Source organism: Rhyacophila brunnea, unplaced genomic scaffold, assembly GCF_057557595.1.
Source record: "Rhyacophila brunnea isolate RB1 unplaced genomic scaffold, BYU_Rbru_1.0 scaffold_6, whole genome shotgun sequence".
NCBI lineage: Eukaryota > Metazoa > Arthropoda > Insecta > Trichoptera > Rhyacophilidae > Rhyacophila > Rhyacophila brunnea.
This window is the reverse complement of record NW_028233276.1, coordinates 5990671-6009794: the sequence shown is the minus strand read 5'-3', so window position 1 is coordinate 6009794 and position 19124 is coordinate 5990671. Positions and strand designations below refer to the sequence as shown.

The window sequence follows — 19124 nt, the reverse complement described above, 5'->3', positions numbered from 1 at the left end:
ATTAAGTAAGTTATGATCTACGAGACTGGCATGACCTGAAAAGTGGCAAGCGACAGGGATTCGCCGAAGTACCGCGCGGTGCCGATATGCTCAGACTGAGAAGATATAAACAAAGAAGAAGAGAAAATTAATTTACCAGCATTTCATTGAACTTCTCATCCAACTGCCTATCGTCAAGGTTCTTGAGCAGCTCCTTGTAATCGATCCTCTCCACTGCGGTCCCCTCTTCCCGCTCTGGGCCGAAGGAGCCATCCCCGCTCCCCTGGCTCACCCCATCGTCTCCTACGGAAGAGCTTCCAGTGGCGGACGTGCCCCCTGATATACTGCCACCCTTCTTCGGCCGCCCGAACCATGTGTCCAGCTGGAAAATAAATTAATGATAAACATGAACATATCTTTTATTCAAATAAAATAATACAAATTAAAAAAACATTTTCACCGGATCTTGAACCCACAATCATCGATGTAATCATTATTCTTAAAGTATAGGTAAATCTTTCTAAGGTGGCACCGTGGGCGATTGACAAGTGTATTGATACAATACATGTTTGAATACTAGCAAGCAATACCAATACATTTGCAAATCGCTTTTGCCGTACCCATGTCGTCGCTGTAGGATTGGTTTGTCGAATAGACCAAATGTAAAATGTTTAGGAGATGAAAAACAAATTACATTATCCTATATTTAAATACATGGAGGTATTTAAATTGTTGTTTTTACAGCATATGAATGCTGTTTTCATTACAAAGCAATTTAAAGAAAAGGGTGGTTCTTGTCCATTTAGATACAAAAAATTTTCGATAAAAACGGATATCCGACAAACCAATCTATAGCGACGATGTGCTTATTTTAGTTTGCAAATGCTACTACACAGTACCATTTATAATACTTTAAGCGCATGATATGGAGAGGCACACTGTATTATAGGTATCTGAAAAAATGAAAAAAAAATCAATTTGTTCTTGAAAACTTCAATGGGGAATTTTAGTGGAGTTTTTGAACGAGGCGGTTTTTTTAATTTCGTCCAGGGGCAGGTCTGTACCTACAACTGTTATGTATTTGTCATATATCTGAGATTTTAAACTGTTTAAACAGGAATATTAAAATGTAATGTATTTTTAAATATATTTTGTAGTCATTATTCGATTTGCCGCCTTTTGGAAATTGCAGCTATTTGGCAGTGTGCCACATACCCAATATACTTATTAGATTTATATTTCAATATAAGATTCAGCTTATACAATTGATTTTATTATATTTTTTTGAAAATTTGCTGCCCCGCAAACTTTACCGCCTGGGTGCTACGCATTCCAACACCCCTGCTTGGCGCATCCCTGATTGAGACTTGAACCATATAAATAACAGAAAAGGGAAAGACACAAGATTAATGCCATAGAGACATGGTGTTTAAGGCACATGCACATGTCTGAAGAACTGGCTCTCTAAATTATATATCCAGGCAGGTCTTTGGCCACACACCCAGAAGGGAAAATGGTAGAAAAGCCGACCGTCAATGAAAACGTCAAACAGGTTTTCCGCGGAAGATGGAGGTCGCCTATCTACGCGATGGTCCGACCAAGAGAAGGACGCTACGGGTATCTCAATACCTACATAATCACACAATAACACTATCTACATAAAATAGAAATAACGATCTTAGTCGATATCAAACCTTTCAATCAAGCAATTCACAAAATAATCTCTCAATTGAATAACCGTTCCTCGCATACTGTGCTTGTCCACAATATACATAAAACTACGAAAATAATAAAGCACTACTATCATGTAATATTAATATAGAAATGAAATAATGAACACCCATAAAAACAGTTCTGTGTTTATGAATCAAATATGTATTTATATAAAAAAAAACTAATCTTAGTAGTTGGACATATTAATTTATTAAAATGTAATTTTGGATGCGGACATTTAAAAGGAGCCACGATCTTCAACAATGAGGGACACAAAAAAGATACAAAATTAAATGGTGCGATAACATTATTTCACCATGATAAAAGATAAAACAAGAAAAATAATAACGCAACAAAAATATTCAAACCTGAAAAGGCGACTTTTCTTTGATGAAATTCTCCACTGCCTTCAAATTATCCATTTTTAATTAACTAGATCAATTACACCCACAGTTTTTTTTTACTCACTCATCAGTAACTTAATTTATATGCTAATAATTAAGTTTAGGTATACTATGGTTATTTATTATAGTCAAAACAGTATGTACCCTAAAGATACTTAATATGTATTTTTATTTCATATTTTTCACAGTGATTTTAATATGCAACTGGTTGCATATTATGTATGCAATGCAAATTGTATGCATCGAAAGGATTATAAAAAAAAACTATCTGAATTATTATTAGGTACCTATTTATTCATTTTACTTACTGCTAACAAAACGAATTAATTATTTGTTTGATTTGAGAAAATCGTAAAATATTTAATTTCCATAACGCGTTATGAAATTTTAATACCATTTACAGATAAGAAATAAATTAAACTAGCCATTTTACTACGATATAGAGAAAAAAGATCTTATTAGTGGCTAATTGAAAACGATTAAGAAAAAATAACATAAGTAGGAATATTCCTACACTATTTTACAAGCCTAATAAAATAATTTAAAAAAAAACGAATTCATAACCAACTAGGAATCGACCGTGTGAAAATTTAAATTTCGAATTCGTAAAAAAAAAACAAAACAACTCATAGACACATCAGCTGATTTCACAGAATGAAGCGTAAAAAAGAACACACCAATAATATTATTATATATGACAGATTTATTATAAGATCCCTACCGAAAACAATTCAAAATATTATAGCGAAATAATGTAGAAAACTTGTGTTCGTCGTAGAAGATCGCGGATAAAACTGAAAGACTATCTTAATTTAATTTGTGAGAGGTTAGGTTTAAGTACTATCAAGACAAAAATAGATGAAAAAAATAAGAGAGATGTCACACTTGCAGATTCTTAGTACAGACAATTCTGGACGTGACAAATTGAAATAAGGAGTGTTCTATTGATTGAGTTAATTATTTTTTCAGTAGATATACCTACATATTAATTTACGCTGAATGTAGTCAATTTTAAAGTTCAAACAGAAGTTTTACGGGACTTTAACAACGGTTAAATCAAACGCATAATCACTGACGAAAGATATAGATTCTGGGAGACGCTGTGTGATATCCATACGACACGTCATACGGAATACACATGGACATGAAAAAATAACAAAAAACTTAACAATATAAATCATAATCATTCATGAGTTACGACATATGAAATAAAATACAATTAAGGAGTACCCACGAAAAATACTCATTGACAATGTCACAAGACGAAATCGGTCTTGCGAAGCTATTCTATACACAAGGCGGCTATCGGCAGCTATCGACGGTAGTTTATCATATTTATGTATTGAGGGGATAATTGTTACAAAGAGTTAACCGTCTAAACTGTCAAAAAGTGTTATGTTTTAACAGCCCCTCTCTTGGCTGTGCTAACTTTTAAAGCGAGATAGACAGTTTTGACAATTGAAACAACTGAGACTGCGTATGGTACGTTGTTATGTTCTCGCAATTCTGTTCTATGGTATGGAAGTATGGACGCTAAGCCAAGAGATGTCACGGAGACTTGAAGATTTCGAGATGTGGCTGTATAGACGCATCCTCAAAATTCCTTGGACTGACCGGGTGACAAATGTTGAAGTTCTCAACCGAACGGGGAAGGACCGAGAAGTTCCACGTAGTATCAAAAGCAGGAAACTACAGTACCTCGGCCACATTATGAGAGCACAAAAGTACAGCATTCCCCAACTTGTCATTCAAGGAAAGATCAATGGTAAGCGCAACAGAGGACGAAGCCGCATTTCGTGGCTTAAGAACCTCCGTGATTGGTACGAGTGCAGCTCCACTGAACTGATCCGGGTGGCAGACAACAAATCCAAGATCTCCTTGATGGTGGCTAGGGGATGGCACAATACGAAGAATAATAATACCTCAATACATAAATATGATAATCTACCGTTGATAGCCTTCGATAGCCTCCTCGTGTATAGAATAGACCCCTTGGTAGTGTATAAATTAGGTACTGATTAGGAGCGAAAATAGTAATGGTCGATAATGGTAATTGAAAATGCATAAAATTATAAACGTTAAAATAAAATAAGTACTTACATGTAAATATTATTATAGAATGTATGTGTTTTCCCTTTGAATAATTGATAAAAAATATGACGGACCTATTATAAAATGTGAAAAATATAAATACAATGTAAATACCATTTCGAGGGGAATCCGTGACCAAAACAGGAAAAATTGTTTTATAATAATTTAGTATATCTAACAATCATAAGTAATAAGTACATATTATTAGGTCAACAATATTTTAGTGATTATTATAAACAAGTCATAACTCGTATTATAGTCAGATAAAAAAATAATAAAATGCATTGTCCACTTACGAAATTGTACATGGTGTTCATTCCGGATTATTTTCAGATTTTTTCATTTTTAACACACTATTTTATAGAACTGCTTATAGAACTTATGAAACAGAAAACTCTGCAATATTTTCACAAAAACAACAAAATCATTTTACCACAATTAATATCAGAAGATCACATGTTATGATTTTAAAATAAGAACGATCATGTTCCAAAAAATATTAGTAGGAACAAATTCAAAATATTCCACCATCAATAATAATTAGTATATGATTTTAAAATAATAACAATCCTGAGGAAAATATTAATAAGCACTAATCAAATATGGAACAAATTCAAAATAGTCTACCGATAAGACAGTATGTTGTGATTTTAAAACAAGAACAACACTGAGGCAAATAATAATAGGTACTGGTCAAAAATGGAACAAATTCAAAATATTCTAGCAATAAGTGTCTATTTGGTGACGAAATAGTGGCACAGTACCAAACTGCATAATAAATCAGAAGAGACTGTTCGCGAGACCTTCTCACATCCGATCAAATCAATGCATAACAATGTTCAATGACGATGATTTTATTTGAATGAGATCACAGGTATTAATATTTGATTCGTAGTGTGGCGGTGCCGGGAACGAATTTACATGTAAACTAAACGTGTAAATATCGAAAATATTAATTTATTTTTAATTGTATATTATGAAAATATTTAAATGATGTAGTTAATATCCAGTTTCTTAAATATAATATGTGCAATCAACGCAATGGCGCTTAATTGGTAGGTAATGATTGTAATGAATAATGATACAAATCTTGTATACTCATAATATATTTACGTAATTGGACCACTACACATATAAAACAAGTGACGTTTTTTCGTCTCTTGATACACAAAGCTGTTCACTGGTCGTGAAATGATCCGTAAAATTTATTTATGTACCTAAGTAAAATGAGGAGTGTATTTTCAAAGTGAACTTATTCCACTTCAACATTTTTTTGGGAAAAAACCAAAAAACTGTTTACGGTGTTACAATATAATATGCTTTTTGTATTGGAATCAGTTACTTTTGTAACTAACACCGTTATTGAAGTTGATTTTTCTACTGGATTGAATGCTATTAGGTTATTTCTATACAAAAAATATTTGTTCAAAATTTTATCCTTTAAATTCTGGCATTCGTAACTCATTTTCCTCTAGTTCACTTTGAAATTACAACCCTCAAATGTACTATATGATTTCAAACAATTTTTGTCTTCTTGCTCGAGTGTAAGTATGGGGTATTTCAGTCATACATTTGTAATTTTACAAAAATATAACAATTTTAATCAAATTCATGAAAAAATGTGACACGGAGTTAACTCCTGCCTCTGAGCTAGATGTAGCATGGCTGACAAGTAAAGAATATAAACAGTCAGGGCTATTAAATTTATTTAAAAAAAAACACGAAATATTTATATCAGTTTGATATTATTACGTTATAGGTACCTAGTGGGTATAAAATAAACATTAGATTAACGTTACATATCGTTATAATATAATACCTAATTACATTCTTCAATATTAAAATATCTGTATCTAGCTAGGCATATAACATGTAAAAATGAAAATAATTCTGACAGCCATGTCAAAGAAGAGAAATCGAATTCAAAACAAGTAAACTTCATCTGTCGTGAAAATTCAAAATTGTAATTGCCAGGAAAGGTAATCTGAACAAACTGTGTATATTTTAGTCTTATTGGATCTTTTGTAAAATATTTAAATATTTTAACACATTATTATGGTAGATTTTCCCCCCAAAAAAACAAATGTTTGCTACATCATCTTGCCCGTCGAGTTATGATTAAATTAACAGACGTACAAAGAAAGGTTATTAGCCATTCGCTCAATTTGAATTAAACATACACTGAACAAAAAAACAACAATTAAAATATTTAGCACCCGCGGGATGCAACCTCGCACCTACGGCTTTCGAGACAGCGTTCTCCCAAGTACAACAACGCGGTGCAATGTGTCAAAGAAAATGTGCACATATTGCACGTAAAGTGCACGTATTTCATATTAAAATTAATGTTTATTTTTTCCGACCATGTCCGATCCCAATAAGATCATACGGGCCTCCACAGAGTGGATGTTTGTATTAACAGATTTTGTTTTTACGAGAAATGGATGTCAGCCACTTGCTCAACCTATTAGGTCAATACTATGACTCATACACAAATTGCAAAACAATAAATGTGTGCTTGCCAGACCCAGGATTCGAACCTGGGACCCACGACGCTATATAGGCCAAGCTTAAGCCGCGCTGCCATCGTGGGTATAGGTATATGGGGTATATGTATATGTGGGGTGAATGTTTATTTAATCAATAATAATTGCAGAAATATTTTACAACACACTGTACAAAAGTGTCCTACTGTTTCTTGAGTGGGTCGAACTCAAAACTAACAAAAATAGTAGCAATACGACTTAAGTATTTTTTTAATAGTGAAGCACATGTGCCAAAAATAATACTTCAGCATCAGAGCTTTGTCACATTGCTAAATACTTAAATGCATTATGTTTTCCACGAAAACATACACAGGAAGCACGAGGAGTGATGGCATATGTAAGCATATTGTATATTATGTTATGAAAACAGAACGTTGCGTGGGAATTAAAAATGATCTAATAAACAGACATTAAAATGAAGTCACTTTTTAATTGATTCAATACAGAAATGTAGCCAACGAGAGGAGATAATATTTAGTTTAGGCAGGGATTAATTGAATTTTTACCATTTGCAATTTGTATTCTTAGTTCAATGAAAATAAATACGTATTGGCTTCTTTAGTGAGCCCGAAACATCTAAGAAAGAATGAGGAAGAACACACGGTGAGAATTTAAAAATTTAATACGAGAGTTGCACCCAAATATAAAATTACAAAAATATAAAACTTCACATAATTTGAATACGTTGAACTTCAATAATATTATGTTAACTGATAAAATAGCGACTCCACTCAACAAATTAAAATACATAATATTAATTGGCACAGAATTTATCTTGACAATATTCACTACTTATTATTATTGATCTTACATTACTATTGTTTTTTTTTTAATTACAATCTGGCCGTTAAAACGATGTCAGAATAATTATTATTAGTGGCAAGTCGAGAAACAAAATGCGCACATGCCGTTCTAAAAGTGGCCGAAGACTAATCGACTAATGCGAAATGTGAATTTTTTATACTGATCGTAAATTATTACCATTTTCAATACTAGACGATTAGCTTATTCGTTGTAACAGTGACCTAGTAAAGTCAGGTTGCTCAATACGTGGTCCGCATGGCGGTAATTATCGAAATGTCTTGCGTTAGCCACCTGTATTATGTTTACATCATAAGTAAGCATGTAGTCAGCAATCACGGCAAATGTATGCAAATAACACGTGTTTTATATTAACAGCATGTAATGGAGGTTCTTCAAGCTTACTCGTGTGGATGGCCACTGATCTGAGAAAGTTGACGAATTCTGTATAATATCTTGGATCAGGTATCATTCTCCACAGTAAGGCCATCCGCTCACGCAGAAACTAAAATCTGACGAGCTGGTTGGTGATGGAACTCATAAACTGGCCAGTGACTGATGCTTCGCACACGGCGATACTGAAACCTAATAATCGCATAACTTCAAACTGTCAAACCCATTGTCTTTCCTACTTCATTCTAAGATTTGTCCGTAATATCTTTACGGGAATATTCTGGCACCCTGTAATTATACAGGCAGAAGTATTTCTCAACATCTGCCACATAGTATTTTAAATTAAAAATCGGTTCGCCCATCTTTAACTTCTGACGTCTCGGCTTGTTATTTCTTGTTCTCTCGTTCAGTTCAGTGCTACCAATTTTGGAAGGAAAATATGATTTTTCATCGAATCTACTGATATTGGTACCACTGTTTTATGGGTGACTGGAAACTGAGAGACTGGGAGACTAGCATGTCGCGTCTCTTCGGTTTCGGTCGCGAACGTTTTGAAACTGAGAGATTCCAGTCTTGCCGTCAGCGAGCCACAATTGAAAAATACATTAGCTAGATACTGGAGTTTCAGTCTCGTCTTTTTTGAGTTTCCACGTGAACGGATGGCCGAAGTTAGTAGAAAAATCATACCGGCACTAGAATACTTCAGACTGAGGCCAACTGTATTCAGAACGTGTGTTATGGAACGGCGGGATCATTTTCATATAAACACCTTTTATATTTAAACTAATTTTATTATAAGATAATTAATATAATATGCATATTACCTACCTAGTATAGCTATAATAACAGATTATATTTTAGACAATCACTTGTGTGGTTTGATACAGTGAATGCAGTCGATGCGTCTTTCTCCAAAGTTGAATTTAAACTGAATTGTAAAGTTATTTTGATTAAGTGTATTATAAAACAAACATTGATATTAGGTACGTATGGAATTCTCAGATGACAATCGTTAGAAAGGAGTCTGAAACAATGAGCGATAAATCAAATCTTTATCAAACTGTACTGCTTACTAACACTTGATAAGTATAATATAAAGATAAGCTCAGATTGCGGAGCTGTAACAGTGGTACTGAATTGCGAATTACGATGGTAGTGCTAGTTATTATTACCAATTATCTTCTGAACAACCAAAAATATAGTAGGTACTTTTTATAGTTTATACTACGCAGGTGAAAATAAATAACTGAAGAACAAATTTGCTCAAGTATATTCGATTTTGATTTCAAATAAGAATAAAATTCTTGGCTGGATTTCTTAAAATTTACTTTGGTAATTTACATTGCTTTAAGAACTGCGACATGCAACTGTGTTTTTTCGCCCATCCACAACTTATTCATAAAAGAAAAGACCCTTTCTACCGGTGCATTATTTATACGAAAGTTCGTATGATTCGAATTATTGATGTGAAACTGTTTGAACAATTCCACCGTTAGACTATAGATAATTCCACCCAATGACTTACGGTTGAAACACTCCCATTCAGTCACTTTTTTGCGGTATACCTAATGTAGTTAGAAACAAATGAATACCTACTCATTAAATACTTATGTATCTTAGATAAAATTGATAAATCCCTCTTCAATCAATACATCCATTATACTTCGAATTTCTTTCCACGTAGGTATTTTGGTTCAATTCGCACATTAAAATATTCCTAATTGTTAGCGTGAGTTGCTGCTCTCTTTTTAAAAACGGGACATTTCGGCGCCCCGAAGCTGAAAGATACATCTATCTATATGACCACATCTGGAAGGCATTAACCATTATATAATGTATTTATAAGTGCGATAATTGCAGTACGTGTCACAAAATATGTAGGTACGGTATTAAATTTAAAAAAAAATATTCTAGTTTTATTCTAAGAAGTAAGGTGATCACGATGAACAAGTTTGAGAGCCACTACACATTGAAGAATTTATAAGCTGGCCATTTTATAACTTGTTAAACAATAATAAAATGCAGCAAGAAACACTTGCAAGCAATATTTACGTCGACATATTTAAAAATAAAAAATGCAGTATTATCAAATACATGAAACTGACACAATATTATGGATAATATAATATAACGTCCCCCCCCCCCCCACCTCCTGGTCCATAGGCTATAGACGTTTTTATATTGTGATGATACTGATGATAAAGAGGCGCTGATAAGTTTAAGACCGTAATGCAGAGTTGTCGACGTTAAGCAACCGTTCTAATAAGAATAATATTAGGATACACGTCACACATTCTTTCTCTCTTCTACTTAAGTGTTCTAATAAGAATAATATATATTTTTCTCACTGAACTTAAGTCGCCGAAGTTAAGAGAGTATCTTAGGTACTTTATGGTTCTGCATCGCGCTCTAACATTGAGAGGAAGTAATAAATTCATATTACTTATAGTCCTATAACGTTACAACTACGGGCCATGTTGAAATAGCAATAGGTATGTTAAATTATACAAGTTGTAACTCTTATACTAGAAGATTATAAAATGAACGTTTCAGCAGATACCTACCTACGCCATTTTCATGATCACTAGTAAAATAATTACACATGATAATGCATAATATAACACCTGTGGATGATTTAAATATTGGGTAAACAAGCATCTGCTAAAATCAAGGTATGTTCAAGTGAATAAATTACTAAAATAGTAAATACACGAAGGTGAATTTTAAATGAAATAGTATTCAAATTCAGGCAATTTTAATTCAATGCGCTGATGCACTACAATGAAAGATTCGTATACTTCGGCTCTTCAGGCCTTTATCGTTACGGTGACATTGTTCCCTATGCTTTCAATGACAGTCTTTTATTTTAAAACTGTGTTCTATAATTTTATTTCCCAATCAATAATCCCAAATGTGATTTTTTTCACGGATTACGTACAAGATGTATTCAACTGAATTGCTTTAGATATCGACATAATCCACTTGTGTGAGTTGAATTTAGGTGGACTTAGAATACTATGGTATCTATAATTAGCGCATTCGGCGTACTTATTCGTACTTAATAGCACACTGCTTAACATATTATACATATAAGTACGTATATATGTGTTTATATAATTTAACTGTATTCATTTGTTTATTTATTGCAGTGGCGAGGGGTGGAGGTAGGCTGTCAAGATTCTACATAAATAGTGGACACTAAACTTTGTCAAACGTATTTGTTTTCATTGAATTAAGACTACAATGTATAGATAGTGTTTTTATGGTTTTTCTCATATCGCATGAGTGAAAAAAAAGAAGATGTGAACACTGTGATTCACACTGAGGCGTAGTTCTCTCGCACAGCAATAATTTAACGATGGACATGGTATAATGAGTTCCCAAAAAAAGACCAAAACGAATGGAAAAATTAGCATTGCTTTGTAATGGTGAAAGACAAGTATCATTTCTGTCGTAAGGTGCCAAAACATGATATGACCGTTTTTCTAAATTGTTCAGGAGAGCAATTTTAAACTTCGAAAAATATTCAAACAATTAACAAATCACATATTGATTCAACTTATTTCTCCCAACTTATAAGATCTATTAATACCATATTTTGATATCTTGTTGATCTCATTGATACGGGTCTGAAGGTATACTTAACTTATTTTGCCAAAAAACCCGACATATCATATTTTGCCATCTTTCCACAGATTTAATCTGTAACGCCTCAGTGACCTCGCCCAAATCTAATACGTTTGTGAAGGTGTCCAAATATTAGATCACTGGCACTTCGGACACGCCTGATCTAGTTGATAGAAGGGATGGTCATTATTTCTTGAAAAGGTCAAAATTTTATTTATGCTCTCCGATTAAAAGAGCAGTGGTGATTTGAACTGCCCATCGGTATTTCAAGATCTTTTCAAAATAAATAAGCCGTAACCATTTATAAATAGCGGCCTCTCTCATACAATATAAAATAATATTATATTATGCACATACAGAATAATATTTGGCCGAGTGACGTATTGGTACCGTTCATGGCTAAAACGCAGTATGTACATGTAATAATATAATATGTAAATATTATACGTCACTGCATTAATGTTACTTAATCACAATTGAGTAAAAGTTTTTTTTATAATGAAATGAGGTTGATGAGTGCAAAGGACATTGGTCGAATTCTTACTGTCGCCTTTGTGTCAATATTTACAGTGTTGACACGTCGTTGTGGTGATATGCAATGATATCCCCAGGCATAGTCGGATTGCTCTCATGTGTAAACTTGTCACGATGATAACGTGTATCTTCCAGACATAATTACAACACACAGTGGCGAAGGGTGAAGGTAGGCTGTTAATATCCGCCATACATAGTACACGCTAAACTTTGTCAGTCATACGTATTATTTGTTTTCATTGAAATAAGACTGCCATTTACAGATGGTGTTTTAAAATTCAATTAAACCCTGTGAAAACCAAGCCATAATAGATAATAGTCAAAAATACTTGTCCATCTATAAAATACCTGAAATTATGCAATTAAATCATATATAACTTTTGATACGAGGGTGGGTCAATAAGTCCTTAGAAAAGCCGACAGGTGGCGCGACTAGTACTGTAAGCGGTTTGTTTTCATGCAGCGGCACTACCGATTCAGTATGCTGCGAAGTTTCAATCAGATTGGTCGGGTTATTGTGTGTTTCTCGTACATTTAAAAAAAAAATTTGCTTGTGGAAAATGGAAAAATGGAAAATGGAGAAAATTGAGTTTAGAGCTGTTATTAAACATTTTAATATAAAAGGGTTAACAGCAAAGGAAATAAAAAATGAGTTGGATTTAGTTCACGGCATATCTGCTCCTTCACTTGCAACTATTTATAACTCGTTAAATGAATTTAAACGTGGTCGTACATCAACAAAGGATGAACCACGCTCAGGACGTCCTGTAGAGGTGACTACACCAGAAATGATCAATAAAATCCACGATATGGTGTTAAGTGACCGAAGATTAAAGTTGAGTGAGATAATTGAGGTTACAGGGATCTCAAAAGGTAGAGTCATTTCTATTTTACATGACAAATTGGGCATGAAAAAAATTTCTGCAAAATGGGTGCCGCGTTTGCTCACAGTCGACAATAAACGCAATAGGGTGGTGGCCTCTAAAGCCCTGTTGTCGCTCATGCAACGCAATCCGGATGAATTTATTCGTCGCTTTGTGACTGAAGATGAAACATGGATACACCACTATACTCCCGAGACGAAAGAACAGTCAAAGCAGTGGATTGCGAAAGGCGAACCATGTCCAAAGAAGGCGAAAACCGTAAAATCAGCTGGTAAGGTTATGGCTACTGTATTTTGGGATGCACGTGGAATTATTTTCGTTGACTATTTGGAAAAAGGAAAAACAATAACAGGGGATTATTATGCATCTTTATTGGACCAGCTAAAAAACAAAATTGAAGAAAAACGGCCTCATTTAAACAGGAAAAAAATCCTCTTTCATCAGGACAATGCCCGTGTTCACACATGTTTACGATCAATGGCTAAAATTGAAGAATTGAAGTTCGAATTGGTCGACCACCCACCGTATTCGCCAGATTTAGCCCCCAGTGACTTTTTCCTTTTCCCAAACTTAAAAAAATGGCTAAGTGGACAACGTTTTTTTTCAAATGAAGAAGTCATCGATCGGACAAATGCTTATTTTGAGGACCTTCCGAAAACTTATTTTTCTGACGGTTTAAAAAAAAATGAGAAACGTCTAACCAAGTGTATTGAGCTCCAAGGAGATTATGTTGAGAAATAAAAAAAAAAATACAAAAATAAAAACTGTTTTAATGCTTTTTTCTAAGGAATTATTGACCCACCCTCGTATTTTATAGATAGAATAATATTTGTTATATATTATAGGTTTAGGAAGGGCTCATTCAATTAAAAAAATGAACCAACAAAATATGTGTAATACGAATGGAAAAGTGTGCACAATTTTGTCGTACCTATCGCCCAAAATACACCAAAACTATGATGGTTTGGTTAGGGAGGGTTTAATTGATTTTTTTAAACTAACCAACACCGTCTGTAAATTATAGTCTTAAATACGTATGACTAACAAAGTTTAATGTGGACTCTTTATGGCGAATCTTAACAGCCATTCGCTACTGCAACACATCGATATATACCTATTACTCAATTTATTTTTAATGCTAATTTTACATGTATTTTTATTTATAACTCATGTATTTTTTTTTCAATATACGGCTGTTATCGAATTTGGCCTAGAAAATCGTATGCTAAAAATATTTAATCGCAGTTGTATGGATGTTATGAATGAAATATGAGGAATACAGTGCGACTTCTATATTATCAAGTCTTCTACGACACCACGGACGTTTCTAGAACTAAAACAGTTCCCACAGCGTTTACTTTCCCCACGCCGATAACTCAGTATGTGCTCGATATCGCGTGGAGTTTTGTTGACATTAAAATGATTAAACTTTCGCGGAAGCATATAAAGAGTATTATTTCGAATGTAGAAATATTATGAGGAGGAGAAACAGAAAACAAAGCTTTAAATTCCTCTCAACAGTCAGAGATAGTGTATCTGCTATGACAAGTCAAAAAGCAAACGTGACGTAACAGTGACGTAGAAGACTTGACATAGAAGTTGGTCTATAAATAGTAGGTGCGTATAATTGCGTATAACCAATAAAAACTGAATTCAAATTAAATGGTCAAAACAAGCTATGATGGGTGACAACTGATAAGCAACCCGCGGAACGACACTCTAATGTAGTATTTAGTGCAGGATCCCACAGACTTTTCGTATACATAATATGCGGAACGCATTCTGACAATTGGACTGGGGTTTTGAGGTCACAAAGATATATAATGTCGATGTTGTCAGGCGATATTAGTGGTAAATTTTTTTTTTATTGAGGTTTTAATTTTTTTTCTTATAATCCACCAAAAATTGTTCTGAGTTCTTCAATAAAACCAAGACCGAATCAGCGATTGATTGAAAATGCAATAATTGTACCATGCCAACGGCATGGTCGCAGAACGGTTCGTCCCATTTGAAAAAATAAAAATAGCGGGTAGTGCAATGTGTTCAAAATTATCGATTCTTAGGATCCTCCTTGGCTTAAATTATTTTATTTAGTAATATTTTTGTATATAATCACCCAGATTGGTTTCTTGTATAAATAAACTTGTGCTGAAGCCCTTAAACAATGTAAATACTTATATTTAAATTCTTCACAAGTTTATTTATGGAAAAGCTCATCTGATCCACTATTTGAGCCTGTTGATTTCCTACAACTTGGCTATGAGTTACGAGAAAATAATTTGTATCCAAGACAAATGACGAATGAACCTCTACCAAATTATTTAGTTAAACCATGCAAATGTAATTCTAACTGCCGTACATTATCATGTAGTTATAAGAAATCGGCTTTGACATCTATATCATTGTGCAAATCTGTAAGTAGTGTTTGTAAAAACTGTGATCATGATACTTAAAGCAGTTTGAACACTTGACTTGTTTCTTTTTTTTAATAAAGTGCACTTAGTGTGGTTAGTGGTTATCGTTATTTCATTTATTCACCTACCTATATGTGCAGCCTACACTGTTTCTGGATTGACCATTATACTAAAACTAATGTCATATGCATATATATGGTAAAGAAACCAATCTGGGTGATTCTATACAATAATATTACTAAATAAAATAATTTAAGCCAAGGAGGATCCTAAGAATCGATAATTTTGAACACATTGCACTACCCGCTATTTTTATTTTTTCAAATGGGACGAACCGTTCTACGACCATGCCGATGGCATGGTACAATTATTACATTTTCAATCAATCCCTGATTTGGTCTTGGTTTTATTGAAGAACTCAGAACAATTTTTGGTGGATTATAAGAAAAAAAAAAAACTTCAAAAAAAAAAAATACCACTAATATCGCCTGGCAACATCGACATTATATATCTGCGTGACCCCAAAAACCCATTCCAATTGTCAGAATGCGTTCCGCATATTATGTATACGAAAAGTCTATGGGATCCTGCACTAATTGGTACCTATAATCCAGAAACGGGCTTAAAGTGGGCATACAATTAATTATTAATACATATTATAGGTACAACAAATCTAGCTACAAATTTAATAAAACACTCACCGTTTTACCTCTCCAGCTGTCCTTCCTTTTGATGCGTGGCATTATGACAACACAAAATTTCGATTTAACAAAATTTAAATCGAAAAAAAATTTGTCCTTTAGCAGCATGTACAAAAGAGTTCAAAATGTTACATTGTATGTTCACAGTACGTTAACACATAAAACATGATTATCACTAAACAAGTATTATTTGTCATTTTTATCACTAAATGCTTACAAACTATGAATGCACATGTTATTTATTCACTTAGGTAGTCCACTGTATGTGCCTATATTTAAAAAAAAATATCGTGGTGAAATTACACTGTATTAAATTAAATTGAGTGAAACATAACCAATACTCTATATCACAATTATTTATTTATCATAAAATAACAGCGTATCTTTTCAATTGGGAAAAAATGCTGTTATTATAAATATTTATTATGTTATTATGACACATCGAAAATAATTATTAATTTCCTAAAAATATACCATCTCAGATAATCTTAGATAAGATAAGATAATGATAAAGAAACATGAAAGAATTGTACGACAACCATTAATTTATTATTATCTTTGACAGGAATGATTTGCGACCAACATTCGTTGGACTATAGTAAGAACCATAAAAACATAAAAAATAAATAACGTTAATCGCATATTGTACTACAATATTGTTTCCACGATATGGTAGGTTGGTACCTTGATAAATACCAGCTTTTCCATATATTATGTCGAGCAAATATTGAATATTTTTTAAGTTATCAAACAAAAGACAGATTTTTTAGGTAATGATAAAAATACAGGACGTACGGAACCATGATAATATAAAGTATTTTATACTAACAAATTAAAACACATATGCCTAGGTAACTACTAGATTAATTTTCGTATGAATTAAATAACAATCAGAACATACGAGGTTTCAATTAAAATATAGCATGGCTAGTGACTGGACCATTTACCCTATCCTCATATTATGTACATTGTCATAACACAAAGTATGAAATAGATTTGTTTGCTTTGATGGTTGATTGTATAGGCACTAGGAAATTAGTAAAAAGCAGACTTAGATGAGATGTCAGTGATCATTTTACCGAACAACTTTTAACTATCCAGTATCCCCGGTCGTAATGATTGACAGATTACTCTGAGCAACGTTTGCTCTTAGATAATCGGATTCATTTTGACATTCTTAGAGCAACGTTTACATTCACATACATACACTACATTTCATCATAAAACATATCTCTTGATAATGGCCTCTGCAACCAGCCCGAAACGTCGAGTAAAGAAGGAAGAAGGAGACACGGTGAAAACCCAAGAATATACTACGATAACTTTTAACTAATTTCGTAGATCCTGATTAACGTACAAAATATCGGGATATTGTGTCGTACCTCCCGTGTAAAGAATTCGACGACCACTGGTGGTAAATGCCACTGTAACGGTTAGCGCAACTGCTAAAACAGATCCATTACTACAAGGTGTCGTCCATAAACGACATCACACGATTTTCGTTATTTTGACCCCCCTTACAGGATCGTAACATTTTACCACAAAATATTCTATCTCCCTGTCTAAAGTAAGTGACATTTTTAATCCCCTCTATCGTTAAATAATAAATTTATTAAAAAACATAAATTTTAGTATAATATTCTAAAAGAATATTTTATTCTCACATAAAAATGTTTTTACATGTCGTTACTTTTGTAACGCCACATGTTCTACATCTCCCCCTAATCCTCCATCACAAATCATCACATTATACCGGACCTCTCCTCCCTTCAACGGCGTGACGTCATATATGGACGACCCCCTACTAGTCCAAACTTTTATAGATGAGACATGTGCGTAACGCACTGGGCTCTCATCCAGGAGATCACAATACACTAATTCTGTGGTTTTCTCAAAACCTATGTGTTTATGCGATCGTTTCGCTTATGCTACATTAGTGTTTCATTACACTACTGTCATTCGACTTCGTGGCCTGTTGTAGTGTTAAAAAGAATATATTATGTGCAATACATGTAATATGTAATTTCTTTTCGACTTAAGAATAAATACCATCGTTTTTTAATTATTTTCAAATAGCTCCCGTTTAATATCTATCGCGAAAGTGGTAAATTCCACTGTAACACTTATCGCGACTGTTAGAATAGACACGTTGTATAGAATCTCTATAGGTAAATTTCTTCTACCGTGTTTTGAATTGTTTAATGAGTGTTTTTTTTTCTCTAATATAGATACACTTTACGTCATATACCGTCGGAACTATACGAAAGACTGATAACCGATAGCATAAAAATACAATTTTATTTCACTCCAGCCTTAGATACATAATATTATGTACACGTCTTATTGTATTGCTGTTATCTCATAACAACGATGGGCACAGCTAAATAGTATACAGGCGAGGAGTAATGCACTTGTTGCAATACATAAAATGTTGCCGTGGAATTACAAATCTAATGCCGGGTCCACACTGGCAACATGTCGCTCGACAACCTCGTTAAATTTTACGATAAATATCGTAAAATTTAACGAGGTTGTCGCGCGACATGTTGCCAGTGTGGACCCGGCATAATACACTTACACGGATTGACCACAAACCGCGAATTAAACAAATTTCTACGAGAGAGGTAGATAGATATACGTTGTGAAATGGAGGTTACCGCATAAGAAATTTTGTGGTTGTCCGATATACCGGCATTAGTAGATTTTGCATGGCTTACAATTTATATATCAAACTGCCGATGTCCTTAATAATATGTACATACACAGGTATAAACATTTCACGACTATTTGGCAATTAATTAGCGAGTATTTCTCAATGTAATGGTGAGTCGAAATGAGAAAAATCTGGACATTGTTTGCATTTTAGTCATATATGAGAGTTTCGAACTAATCATAATGTTGATAGTCATGTTTCTGATATCCATTGGTAGATAACAGAGATTTGTTGACGAGAACATTACTTAACTTAAATAACCCCATAATAAATAAAACCCCAATAGATAAGTAAAAAAATCCATTTACGCACATAAAATACATA

The 19124-nt window shown here is 33.5% G+C and overlaps 1 protein-coding gene across 13 annotated transcripts in view; it reads right to left on the bottom strand.

Moving 5' to 3' along the window:
- dia (diaphanous related formin 1) overlaps positions 1–19124 on the bottom strand; it is a 55371-nt gene that overhangs the window by 26345 nt on the left and 9902 nt on the right. For 3 of the 13 annotated variants that reach the window (XM_085956823.1, XM_085956817.1, XM_085956815.1), the window contains exon 3: positions 137–361. In XM_085956823.1, coding sequence (XP_085812949.1) covers positions 137–361 — 225 coding nt within the window. Of the gene's footprint in view, positions 1–136; positions 362–2060; positions 2343–2817; positions 4307–4483; positions 4758–7239; positions 7699–16087; positions 16357–18270; positions 18349–19124 lie in introns of those variants that run through there. The other 10 variants (XM_085956816.1, XM_085956824.1, XM_085956825.1 and 7 more) reach the window with 10 other exon arrangements.